Source organism: Chionomys nivalis, chromosome 6 (assembly GCF_950005125.1).
Source record: "Chionomys nivalis chromosome 6, mChiNiv1.1, whole genome shotgun sequence".
Lineage (NCBI taxonomy): Eukaryota > Metazoa > Chordata > Mammalia > Rodentia > Cricetidae > Chionomys > Chionomys nivalis.
The window spans coordinates 86,836,312-86,849,228 of NC_080091.1; the positions used below are offsets into that span (position 1 = coordinate 86,836,312).

The 12,917-nt window shown below is 44.9% G+C and overlaps 1 protein-coding gene across 4 annotated transcripts in view; it reads left to right on the plus strand.

Moving 5' to 3' along the window:
- Window positions 1-12,917, plus strand: part of Slc4a4 (solute carrier family 4 member 4) — a 420,169-nt gene that overhangs the window by 135,381 nt on the left and 271,871 nt on the right. For 3 of the 4 annotated variants that reach the window (XM_057771897.1, XM_057771894.1, XM_057771895.1), the window contains one exon: window positions 1,071-1,144. In XM_057771897.1, coding sequence (XP_057627880.1) covers window positions 1,071-1,144 — 74 coding nt within the window. Of the gene's footprint in view, window positions 1-626; window positions 724-1,070; window positions 1,145-12,917 lie in introns of those variants that run through there. The other variant, XM_057771896.1, reaches the window with a different exon arrangement.

The following is a 12,917-nucleotide window of genomic DNA, read 5'->3' on the forward strand; positions in this document are numbered from 1 at the left end:
TCTTTGTTACAAGACCCGTACTACACAGGCAGCATCTGAGCAGCTCAGGATTTCTCTCTGCTCCCACTATAAATAGAGCTCATGGAATTCTGTATACGAAAGTTAATGCGATGAGAAGGAGCCTCAGAGGAAGAGGATAAAGCTTCACTCATTCTGTAAACTAGAAACATGTTTGGCACTGGGAGACTGAAAAAAGAAAAACCCACCACGCTGTCGTTCCTTGGATAGATTCTGAGGTCTTATTTAGCATATGAAATTGCAGAGTAGATCCTATTATGTAAGGAGACAGGAGGACAGCATAGCGTGGTTACAAAATGAAGACCTTCGTGCCCTTCCGAAGAGAGTTAACAGTGCATCTAGCATGCAGAGAGACGCGTGAGAAGAGCGTGGAAATGAGGGGACGGGGTGGCATGTCTGTGTGCCTATTGCTGAAGCCCTGGTGCCGGATAATCCTCAGATGTCAGATTTCCGTGAGGCCAACATGTGACTCAACGCTTGCCACTCAACACGGAGTACCGGGCTGGTATTAGGAGGCTGGTTGCAAGCTCGGCTCCTACTGTGCATTAGCCTAACTCCCTGTCACTCTGTGTGTGGGTGGGTGTGCCTGTGCGCCTATGAGGGTATACATTCTGTGCAGTGGCTGTTTGGAGAGCTAAGCACTGAGACTGGATTTCCACAAACGATCATCACGAACACTCCAGAAACATCAATCTTCCTCTCTTGGTATTTTTTTTTCTTCTTTTGCTTTCATCTCTGTTTTTCCCTTCTGCGACTCCCCAAAGGGACACTCTCCCTCAACATCCAGCCTACAAGATTGGGATTATTTTCTATTGCCTGTCCATGTGGCTGCCCTCTCAAGGTTAGAACTGAAGCTATGTGGGGCCAGCACATTTTCAAGCACCAGATGAGAAGAGCTGCGTGAAGGAGTGACAGCCACCAAAGGAAGAGGGACTCTGCCCTGCAAACATGAACAACAGCTTGCAGGTTAACCTGCCCAGAAGCTGGGCTGCTTCAAGTGGCTCACTTCAGGAGAAGTCTGAGCATTCTTTTTTTCTTTTCTATTACTATAGGATGGAGGATGAAGCTGTCCTGGACAGAGGGGCTTCGTTCCTTAAACATGTGTGTGATGAAGAAGAAGTAGAAGGTGAGCCCTTTGGGTCTGGGAAAGTGTGTGTTTATATCCATGTACTCTGTAGATAACAGCATTCGTGGATTATGCATGTTATATTTTAAACACCAGATCTTGCTGGTGGAGTTTCTTTGATCTCTACATTTTCCTTCAGCACAGGAAGTAATTCTAAGAACTTCATCGGACCCGCAGAATTGAAATCAGCAGAGCTTTCTTTACCCGTGACATTTTTTTTAAGGTGTTATTTTAAAGTAGGTGCTTGTGTTAGCTTTGCCGCTCCACCAGAAATGAGTGTTTCAGTAGATAATTCCAGGGAGCTGCCAGATCTATAAGAATGTATTTGTTAGCACCTTCTACTGTTCCTTTTCTGGTAGCTTACAGGGGAGAGAAACAGATGTTGCCGAAGGAAGAGCGATAATCATTGTTGTAGGGAAAGCAGGTCTAAGTTGAGGGTGGTGAGCACAGTTGTCATGGGCGAGTCTCCGTTCAGAAAACCCAGGCAAGCGTTTTCGATTTAAAAACCCTTTGGAACCTCTTTTACTAATGTTTTGAGTCTTAAAACTGAAGGAGAGTTCAATGTTATCTGCTGCCAACATACCTCAGCATGTGCTTCCTTCAGTCCCCTCTCCCCCCACTTATCAATAACGTCAGGGGAGTACCACTTGATTGGTGGTGAGAAGGCAGGCTTCATTCATTATGTATTGAAGCCACAGTGTGAAGGCTATATAGCCTACTACTGGTGTTTAGTGTGAGATTTCCTGTGGCAGTCAGAGTTATAGATAGCATCAAAGGAAACTCGTAGATGAACGTTGTGATCAGTTTCTCCCATGAATGTCACTCGAGAGGCTGTTTTGGAGGCTGTGGACTGACTGGTCCCTTTGGGTAGCTCGTGCCTCCCAAAGCCTTGGCAAAGAGGACTGTGTGGCTGAGAAGAAGAAGGTGGATAGTGTGTGTTCTGGAGCAGTGCTTCAAGCAGCTGGAGCCCCAGGTCGAGGGTGCTTACGCTCCTGTGCTGCCAGGAGCCAGCCCAGGATGGCGGTCACTGTGTGGTTTCTTTAGTGACTTTCTTCTGCCCGCTGACGACTTGTGCCCCCTCTGCCCCACCCCCTGGCTTTCCATTCTTAAGCACTTGAGACCGACTAACAAGAATTTGGTGCCTAAGTTTCTTAGGAAAACGGAAACTACAGTATTTTCTTTCACATTGTTTTATGGGTTCCTTGCATTTTTACAATGTGACCACAGGAAAACATCAAGTTGGAGAGGGCAAAAGAGTCGAACTTTTCTTTTTTGCTGAAACTTCATTGCAGCCAGTGTCAGTTATCCCAGACCATAAAAGAGGAGATAAAGTCATTCAGTGAGAGCCTAAGAAAGAGTGTAGTTTGATGAACATACTGTCATTTTAGAACAGTTAAAGTGGAAAAGCCTTGGGAATGGGAATGTGCGGTGTGCACACATTCTCCTTTGGGAACAAGGTCCTGGCCGAGTTCTCAGGAGATGTAAATCTCCAGTCCTGAAGGTGCTTTGGATCAACAGTACTGCAGTTGACAGCTGCACTCGGGTTCTTAAAGCTTTGCCTGAGAAGTCTATTTCCTGAATTATTTCCTGGATTTTCAAGCAGAAAATTAATCTATTGATCACAGTATAAATCATAATATAAACAACACATAATTCTGTAGCCAGCTTTCTTTGGGAGAGAAGCAGAAAAGGCAACCAAAGGTCACAGAGGTGCCTGGTTCAGGGCAAGAAGTGTGCTGGTTTTATGTCAGTGAGGCTTGTGCCCTCTCTTCTCATAGGACGGACGCACGGTAGTCACTCTTTCGTGTTGTTGGCTGTTGTGTGATTAGATCCCTCTTATTACAAGGCATGTTGTGTTGTCTGTTGTCAAATCCTAGGCCTTTTACGATGGTGTGTACTGATGGTCGACTTGGTGTGGCCTTCCACACTGGAGGCCCTCTCACAGTAGAAGGGTTGGAAGTTTAGGAACTGGTTCTTTTTCTTGCAATACCCTTCGACCTGGCCCTCTTATCTCTCAGCAGGCTTCATCAAATAGGATTGGTGGGACGGATACAGATGTAGTTCCAGCTCTGAGTGAAAGGACAGAGACAGTGCAGTGGGCAGAGGCTCCATGGTGCATCTGGGGGTCCTGTGAACAAGTAAGGAAAGGAATGGCGGTTGTCATGGTATGGGGATATATTTCTCAAGGTTGGGAGTATATTCCATAGTTGTAATTTCACAGAATAAGGCTTTACTGATAGGGAACAACATGTTACTTCCTGAATAACTGAGTCTTTGGTACACTTAAGTAGAAGTTACTACTGGGGCTTAAGGATGGAGAGTTCAAAGGACAAGGAACTGGAACACCTTCCTGCAAATTATCAGTCATGTTTCCTTTGACCCCAGGGTTATTTGTTTTCCTTCAGAGATGAGCATGACTAAGCATACTATATTACAACACACCTTGCAAAAGTAAGTTTGAAACTTTGCTCCTTAGTAATTTTTGTAAGTTCTAATAATCAAAGTCCAGTAGCTGTAGTTACTCTGCCACGCTCGTACAGTAAAAGTGGTTCTTCGAATCCCCTGGATTCAGTTCATGGAGGCCAGAAGAGTTCCAGGTTCTCTTCTAGCTTCTTCTAGTGATGGCCTGGGCTTCAGACCATGCCCCCAGTTCACCTTGCTCAACTTTACACTCAGAGTGGGTGGCATACCACTAATCCTCCTCCTAAGATCTTCCTAGAGAGCTGTCAGCTGCAGAACTCACCAGGAGCAGAGTGAGTCAGGAGAGGAGTCATCTTCTGTTCAAATAATGAACTGATCATTGCCACATATATTTAAGGACTTAAACCGTGTTTTCATCAAATGTCCCTCATGTGTTAATGGCTTAGACCTAGTGTTCTGAAAAGGAAACCCAGCGCCAGTTTTAGTTTTGAAAATAAACGGAAGCTTTTAGATCTGTTCCTCACTGGCTACCTTTATACCATGCAGTTTTGTAGTTCATATTGAGTGCCAAGTGTGTAGAAACAGTTCTGTGATTCGGACACGGATGTCTGCTCTGAACCCCAAAGCCTAAGCTTGTCCTTGGAGCTTCTGTATAGAAAGAGTCAGTGGGTGATAAAGTGATGTCGCCAGAACAACCTGGACGACGGGAGACGACTACTCGGGTTTGATCTCAGACATCGACAGGAGAAATCGCCAGGTTTTGTCAGTTAAGCCGAGTTTGGGGTAGCCTTTTGTTTGAGGAAACTGTATACATTATAAAAGAAAAAAAAGACAAGTTGGAGATGGGTGTAGTGGTGTGTATCTGTGATCCCAGCACTTGAGAAACTGAGGCAGGAGGACCAGGAGTTCAAGGGTAGCCCGAAGACCCTGTCTCAAAATATAAAGTCAGCTTGGATTTTGGATCTGAGTGATATAAACAGATTACTTAATATTCTCATGTTTCGCAATAGGGGAAAAGAGCAAACTCCACCTTATCCTTTGAGATAAGGCTTTGGCTCTGCTTGGCTAGGTAACTCCCCAGCGGCCTTGGCAGCTCTGACTTCACGAGGAGGGGCCTCTCCTTAAAATTGAGTCCAACTAACAACTCAGGAAACGTAGAGAACAGCAGGACAATGCGGTCTGAACTGCCGACATTTCTGGAGCTTGGTCAGTGCTCTCTCAAAGTTGTTAAGGCCGTATTGTGGCGTTTCCCTTCCGCTTCAAAGCCGAGCCCCACAGGAAGTTTGCTCCTACCTGTTGAGGGCCTTAATAATCCTAGAAGTCCCCTCCCCATGTTCATTAAGAAAGAGAGTATTGTTGAAGAGACAGAGTATGGTTGGCAAATTCTGAAATTTATCATGACGGCTTTTCAGAGAAATAAATTTGGGAGGTGTAGGGCAGTAGTTGGGGCTGAGTACACACTCACCAAATGTTTGTTAGAACAAAGGATGTACTCACTGAAATAGAATATGAACTAAATAAAGCACATGCAAAATTCTATCATCCTCACATATCTGCTTGTATTTTTAGTTAGTATTTTTCTAACTAAATTTAATTTAGTTAGTACTCTTAGTGTTAAAGTCAAGTGCTAAGATACAGCCTCTGTCTTATCCTCGGCATCCTCTTCAATCTTTCTCAGGTTTACAATGCTTATATATTTGGAGTGATAAGAAAAAGTAACCATTAACCTTCTCTGTCTAAACCCCTCCTATTGTTCTGTTCTATGTTTTGAGACTAGAAAGACGAAAATGCTGAGATGGTGGCTTTTTGTCTTTTTGGAGGTCAGGCCCTCGACGTTTTACAGACATGAAATCATAATGACCTAAGCTAGCTTCCCCTAGAGGATGTGGCGATGCTCTGTTCCTGCGTATGGAGGAAGGTAGTGTTCTAAAGAAAAGGTGGGGCCTGGTAAACATCTGTTAATACTTACAGAGCTCGACACTGTCCTTGCAGAGACCGAGTGAATGAAAACCTGGAGGGACCAGGTCGGGGCAGGACTGTTCTGAGGTTGGGACCCAAGTGTCCGCTTGCATTGTGCTGACGTCTTCTCTGCTGCGCACTCGATTGCTGAGAAACAGAGCGTGCAGAGGAAACACTTGGGGAAAGACTACAGAAGGAAAAGCCTTCTTAGCAGAAACAATGAGCTCCCCACGTTGGAAACCTTTAAAGAGACCCAGCAAAGCTTAAAGAGTTGCTACTTGACCAGCAGCTTGGCCCGCCCTCTCTCAGAGGATGAGCCTCTTCAGAGCTTTCCAAGTCCCCCTGTCTTTCTCCTTTGGTCTTAGCTAACCACTCCCTGGAGATCCCAAAACCTACTCTTACCTCCATGGCTGCCTGACACCTCCTGCTCTTGGCCAGGAAATCTTTCTCTGTAGATGTCCTCAGCCAGGACATCTGATGTGGTTTCACAGGTTTTGGAAAAAGGCATCCTACCTGCCCAGAGTTTTCCTCTGTTGAGAGTTCTCTGGTAATATGTTACGGACTAAAACCCCCTTGAAGCCATTTCCTGCCCTAAGTGTTGACATTGCAATAAACCTCAACAAATTGGACTTGGGACTTCATGTTTTGCAAGGATTCAACCATTCTGAAATGGCACTCTGGGAACAATTTTATCTTAGTTGAAGCTTTTCATCTGGTCATATTAGTGAGATGTTTCATATTGACTTTGGGAATATCTCCCGTTTGTTTGATTCAGGTGCCATTACAATAGAGTGGTTAGGTGTCCATTGAAGAATAAAATTCCGGAACTGAATCCATTGCCGAATCATTGTGTCAGTGAAAGAAACCAATTAGAATGCTGAGTGTTTCTTTCTCCATAAAGTGGAAACAGTGAAACACACCACTTGTAATATAACTTATGGTAATTATCCAAAACTACTGTCATTGATATACCTGGATCAAAGAGGAATAGGAGAGGCAGAGGGTAAAGAACTTGCTGTCTTAGTGTGAGAAACTGAGTCTGAATCCCCAGAACCCTGGACTGGAGGTGATGAGTGCTTGTAATCCCAGTGTCCCTATAGTGAGTTGGGAGGTAGAGGCAGGAGCACCTTGAGTCCCATAGGCCAGCTAGCCGGGCTTACATAAAGAGACCCTGTCTCAAGCAAGGCAGAAGATGAGAACTGACACTTGGGGTTGTCACCTGACCCAAACGTGTGTTGTAGTCTATGAGTTCCTGTGTTCTCACACAAATATGCACACACATACTCCACACACACACACACACACACACTCCACATACATTCCACACACACACTCCACACACACACACACTCCACACACACACACACTCCACACACACACACACACACTCCACACACACTCACACACACTCCACACACACACACACTCCACACACACACACTCCACACACACTCCACACACAATCCACACATACACATACACTCCACACACACTCCACACAGACAGACAGACACACACACTCCCCCCACATTCCTCCCCACACTCCACACACACACTCCACACAAACACACTCCACACACACACTACAAACACACCACAAACACACACTCCACACACACTCTACACTCTACACACACACACACACACACACACACACACACACACTTCTAGACAAGATTGAAGGTAGTCCAGATGGTATGGCCGTAGACATCATTCTCAAGATTTTCATTGGCTGAAGGCTTGTTTTGCTTTCTCAGCTCATTCCTCCTAACACCCAGCCTTTGACCTCTTGGCCATGCTTCCCTCCTGCTTTCTCTACTGCAGAGGTAAAGACTCAATGGCCAAGTTAAATTTTCCAAAGACTCTTATCCATTTCTCTTTGGACTCATTCTGATTCCCTTTAAGCTCTGGCTTACACTGCTGATACCTTGCCCTTAGTGTATGAAATTGTCTCGTTTTCTAAGAAGAATAATATTAAATTGTATTTGCACCCAGGGTAAACTGCTTGCCCTTTGCCAGTTAAAGTCTGCAGTGTTTCCACTGGAAAATAGAAGTGTTCTAGTGTTTAATGCATCGCGTTCTGGCAGTGAGGAGGATGTGAGTATAGTATATGAACACTCACGAATCTTCCCTTCCGCCATAGCTTTGTATCCTATGGTCTGTTACATAATTTAGGTGCCATTAAATGAGATTATGCGATAGTATAGAGGTACTATGTATCTAGCCTGAGCTAAACACTTCCCTGTTTTTAACCATTGCAAAAATGTTAATTTTGGGGGGATAGAAAGCTCTGCCCTGTGGGTGTGAGCAGAACAAGTCTGGAATGAAGATCAGTTGAGGTCCTTTTGTTGTTGTGGTAAGCTCTGTGCTTAGACTTTGTTTCGATTTTACTTTACTCTTTGGCTAATTCCCAAAGGACTGAGGCAGGAGCCTGCATGACATGGGTTCACGGGAGGTTCTGTACACTGCATCCCGACACTACTGATTGCCAGGTGGGATGAAAGGTGACGGTAGTGAGGGTGGTGAGTGACACCCATTGAATCAGCAGTATAGGTGACTTAAATAATTCCTTTCTCTGAATAGCGAGAAGGCTTTTAAGTCTGGTAATTGCTTTTACCTTTCACAGATTGGAATTAGAAGACAGCTGTCCTAAGGTGTACAATGGGTTCACCTTTAGACTCCGTTGACTTTGAAAGAACTCCGTGAGATATTATTTTACTGAATATTTTCAAGGTTGGATGCTCAGTAACTTTTACCAGGCAAAAATGCCTGGAGATAGAAATAAGGGTTAAATTTTAGTGATATTAGCCAATGCAGAGGATCAGAATGATGTATTTACAGGTTGCTTAAGTCATCACCCAAGTCCTCGGCTGACTATTAAAATTACGATGAGAAATTTTATTTTGTGCTGCAAAATCAGGGAAGTGTCTCTAATGTCCAGTGACGGCTTTAATGGAATCCAGTGGCTCCACGTGCTTGACAAACTCGTTCAGCTTCTTACTGTGCTGTGGCCCAGAGGACATGGTGCTGCACCAGGAGTCTCTGGATCTGTTTCTATTCCGGGCTGTGCACTGTCTTTCTGGGTGACATGAGGAGAACCATCAGTGCAGCGAGCGGCTGATTTCCATGTTCTACCAGCAGTGCTTCAGGGAGTCTTGGTTAATACTCCCAAAATACTTTTCTATTTGGAGTAAGCCACTGTGAATTACCTAATTTGCAATTTCTGTTGATTTGTTTCCCCATTGTTTATCCGTTTTTGTGGTACTCAGTGGCTCACCCATATTTGGCAAGTGTTCGCCATGGCCTTTCAACCCAGTCTTCTGCAGACTACTTTCTCTATGTGTATAAAGAGATGTCATTTATAACCCCGTCCCCCAGGTTTGCTAAAAATCTAAGTAATGACATCTGAAATCTTGAGGATGAACCTTATAATTTTAAGGTATTACCTCCTGCAGATGTAATCCTGGTGTGAAATTTATCGTTCTGTTCATTGCGATCTCATCAGTGGTTGCTATGACGGCAGAACACTCCCAGATGAAGTTGAAATACTGATATCTAATAGTCAGTGAGTTAGTTGAATAAGACCCATATTAACTATCCTTACTTAGTTGGAACTGAAGGATAATGCTTCCACCATTTCAGCCTAGAAAAATGACAAGAGAAACTGTCCATATAATCTCAGGACCCTTGGACGGGAAAACGTATTCCTACTAGGACATAGTTTCTGTTCAGCTAAGTGAAGTAGGCATTACTTAAGAGTAAAAATTTTTTGATAAATAAATTTAGAGATCGTATCATATATGAGTTTATGTGAGATGACAGGGAATATATCTTGTGGAGTAATGCTAAGACCTAAGGGATAGGCAGGAATTGGATAGAGGAGGGATAAGAGGGGATCTGGGGCAGGCATGTCTGTAGACTTAGGATGGAAGAAGAGAAACAGAAAGTAGGTTATTGTGCCGAATCACAGGACCACTCACACACTTCAGGGGCCTGAAGTAAGGGAGACCCAGATAATGTGTGGCATTTACTTTATTGTATGATGTATAGGTATGGGCACATTCATATGTATGTGTACATGTATGCTGGTGCACACACGTGTGTGCGTGTGTGTGTGGAGGATGGAGTTTGAGGTTAGTTGTCTACCTCTGCTGCTCTCTACCTTACTTTTTGAGACAGGATCTCTCAATATGGAGTTCACCGATTTGGCTGGTCTGGCTGGCGTGAGTGCTCTTAGGGTCCGTTTGTCTCTGTCTCTCCTGCTCCAGTGTTGGGATATAGATGCCTGTTACCTTGTCTGACTTTCACATGAGTGCAGCAGATTTGAGCTAGGTCCTCATGTTTACACGGCATGCTCTTCCCCCACTCAGCCATCTCCCCAACTCTTGCGTACTTATTGAAGATAGAGTCTTACACTGTAGCCAAGGTTGGACTGGAACTCCTTATGTAGCATAGGTTAGCCTCAAACTCATAGTAGTCATCCTACCTCAGCCTCTCGAGTGCTAGGATTATAGGTGTGACCCACCAAGCCTGCTTCTGTGACCTTTCATTTTGCCGAAGATTTAGGATTTTTTCAAACATGTTGGAAGCATGCGTAAAGGTTTTTTTTTTTTAAGCAAGGAAGTGACAAGTGACATTTTGCAAGAAAGGTTCTTTTTGGCTGCTGGATGAGAAGAACTCCCCAGGAGGGAGGTGATAAAAATGGAGCACCTGATCCAACTGAGAGATGAGTTTTGTGTTAGCTAACCTGGGGACGAAAGAGTTAGAGAGGTGTGACTTAAATCCCCAGGATTTACAGATAGATGGCTGAGTAGATGCATGTGTGACTGCCTGCTATACTGGAGTTTTGCTATGTGTGACTTGGGTGGTGTCTGTGATAGGAACTCAACCGTTTGAATCTGTTCAGTGCCCGTGAGTTACTCGTGCAGAACTATGACATAAGTAGTTGGCTGTGTAAGCTGGAACTAAGAAGAAAGAGCAGGGATGCAGAGAGAAACCCGGAAGTCCCCGTCACATGACTGTCATAGGCCATGGGAATGATGATACTCCCCAAGTGTCAGAATGCTTCAAGAAGAGGACTGGCGGGGGCGTCGCTCTAGCACTAAGAGACAAAGGAGTAGAGATAGAAGGAAGTGGGAAACCAAGCAGGATGGGATGAAGAAAGGAGCCTGGGAGCCGGGGGTCAATGATTTTAAAGTTGTTGGGAGCCAGGTATGATGAGGTTGAGTGGAAAGCCCTGAATGTGGTTAAAAAGATGAGACTGGCAGCCTTTAGCAGTGTGGTACCTGAGCAGATGGAATCGCACCTTGAAAAGTTGGGAAGAGGCCCTAAGGCGGTGTTTCTCAATCTGTGGGTCGCGATCATTTGGAGTTTGCATATCAGATCTCTGCATAAGATTCATAACAGTATCAAAATTGCAGTTATGAATTAGTAACAAAAGTAAGCTTATGGTTATGTGTGTGTGTGTGTGGGGGGGTCACCACACCATAAGGAACTGTATTAAAGGGTCACAGCGTTAGGAAGGTCGAGAACCACTGCCCTAAGGCGGAAAGCTGTGTGCTTAGCTGTACTGGACTCTTTAAAATGTCTGGAATTTTATAGAATTTGCAGAACAAGAAGAGATCCTACAGAAGATCCAACTTAATGTTTGTGCCTTACGGATGGCTAGATGAGCCAGGAAGAAGCGGAAGGGCTTTGCTCCAGGCACTGGAATAAGCAGGGCCATGCCTTCCCTGGCTCTGCTCATCCAGAGGCTGTGTGTGCTTGCTCCTTCCAGAGGGGAGAGCAGTGTAGATAGAGCTGAATGAGAATGAGAAGAGGCATCCTGAAGGAGCCGTGGGAACCGAAAGGAGAATGGATGTGTTGGGAAGGTTCTTTGATGGACGAAGGACTTTATCAGTCTGGGTGGCCTCATCCTGTAAATGACCTTGGTGATAGTAGGACACACATCCCATTCAGAACACTTTAATATTCTGGGGCAGATGATGGGACTAGGGGTTGTGGATCTAAATTTGCCATCCTGTAACTGTAAGACAGAAACCTTTCCAGAGATACACTGAGCCCGTGTCCCTTGGGTAATTGCTAAATTGAATGCGCTCATCATCTTTTTAAAAAGGTGTGTTTTATAAATAATGTTGCACGGGAGGAGTGATGATGGACAAATGACAGTCATGGGAAACAGGAAAGGGATGCTTCTATAACCCGGGGAACCAAGAGTAGTGCCTGTCTCTGTACAGCATTAACTGCCTCTTTGGCTTTAGTGGACTCACTGGAAGTGAAGAAAAATAATGTCTGTGGTACCTGGATCCCAAAGCATGCCTGTGGCCGAGATGCTCGTGTAGATAGTAGCTTTCTTTTCTGGGTGCATATGGAAAAGCATAATCATAAAGATTTTGGGGTTGGTCTTCATTAGGCTGTCATGCCTCTTGTGGCATTTTCTCTAGTTGTTGATGATTGCTGTAGTCCTGTGGCATTCATTGCATCTCCTTTATCTGCATACAGAATGCTGGGGAAGAGAATCATGTGAAACAATGTGAGATATTTTGTTTGTCATCAGGCAGGAGTCCATTGACTCTCTGGTAGATTATCTGTCTGTAGCAACCAAGGACTAGTCTTCCTATTGCCTAGCCGAGGTTAAGCCTCTGCCAACAGAGAACCCATAACAGCGTCAGGGATGGACAGTGTATTTGAATGAGGATATGAATGTGTGTGTTTATGTGTCTCTTTGGCTGCCTCTCTGGCTGCAGTCGCAAATCCAATTATCAATGACTGTTGGATTAGCTATTGTTTTGCGTCTTCCAACTCTGCTCCCCGTTCAGCTGTGTACATGGTGACCACAAGAGAAAACAAAAGCTGCTAGTTCTCTGTGTTTGGCTTGCAGGTAGGTTTTGTCTAATCACGTACATGGTGCACATTAAAATTCAGGGGTTGTTGGCTGTCAGGATGAGTGGAGGGGTTCTGACTAGCCAGCGCCAGCCTCCCCAGATCTTTTGAGTCTATTCAACTCTCCTCAGTCAAGTCAAAGGCCTGGCAGATCTGGTTCCTGAGGGTTGGCACTCACTTGTGAGAACACCGGGGAAGCTGTGCCCAGAGCAGAGTGAAGGCTGCCAGGCACTTGCTTCTGGCCAGGGTGAGGGAGGACAGAGTTCTGGAAGGTGTCGCCTCTGTTGACCCACTGCATTCTGTCCAGTGGTTTTAAAGAGCCAGGAAAGGACACGTTAAGACTAGGAGTGAACGCTCCCGAGAACAGAGGGAGTTCACATGCACTTGTCAGGGTTCCAGGTGGGTGGGGACTGGGAAAAATAATGGATTTTTCACTTTGGAAAGGGAAGGGGAAATATCGTCCACACTTTCGGGTGCTCGATGTAGAGCGAGCAGTCATGAAGATTGCTCA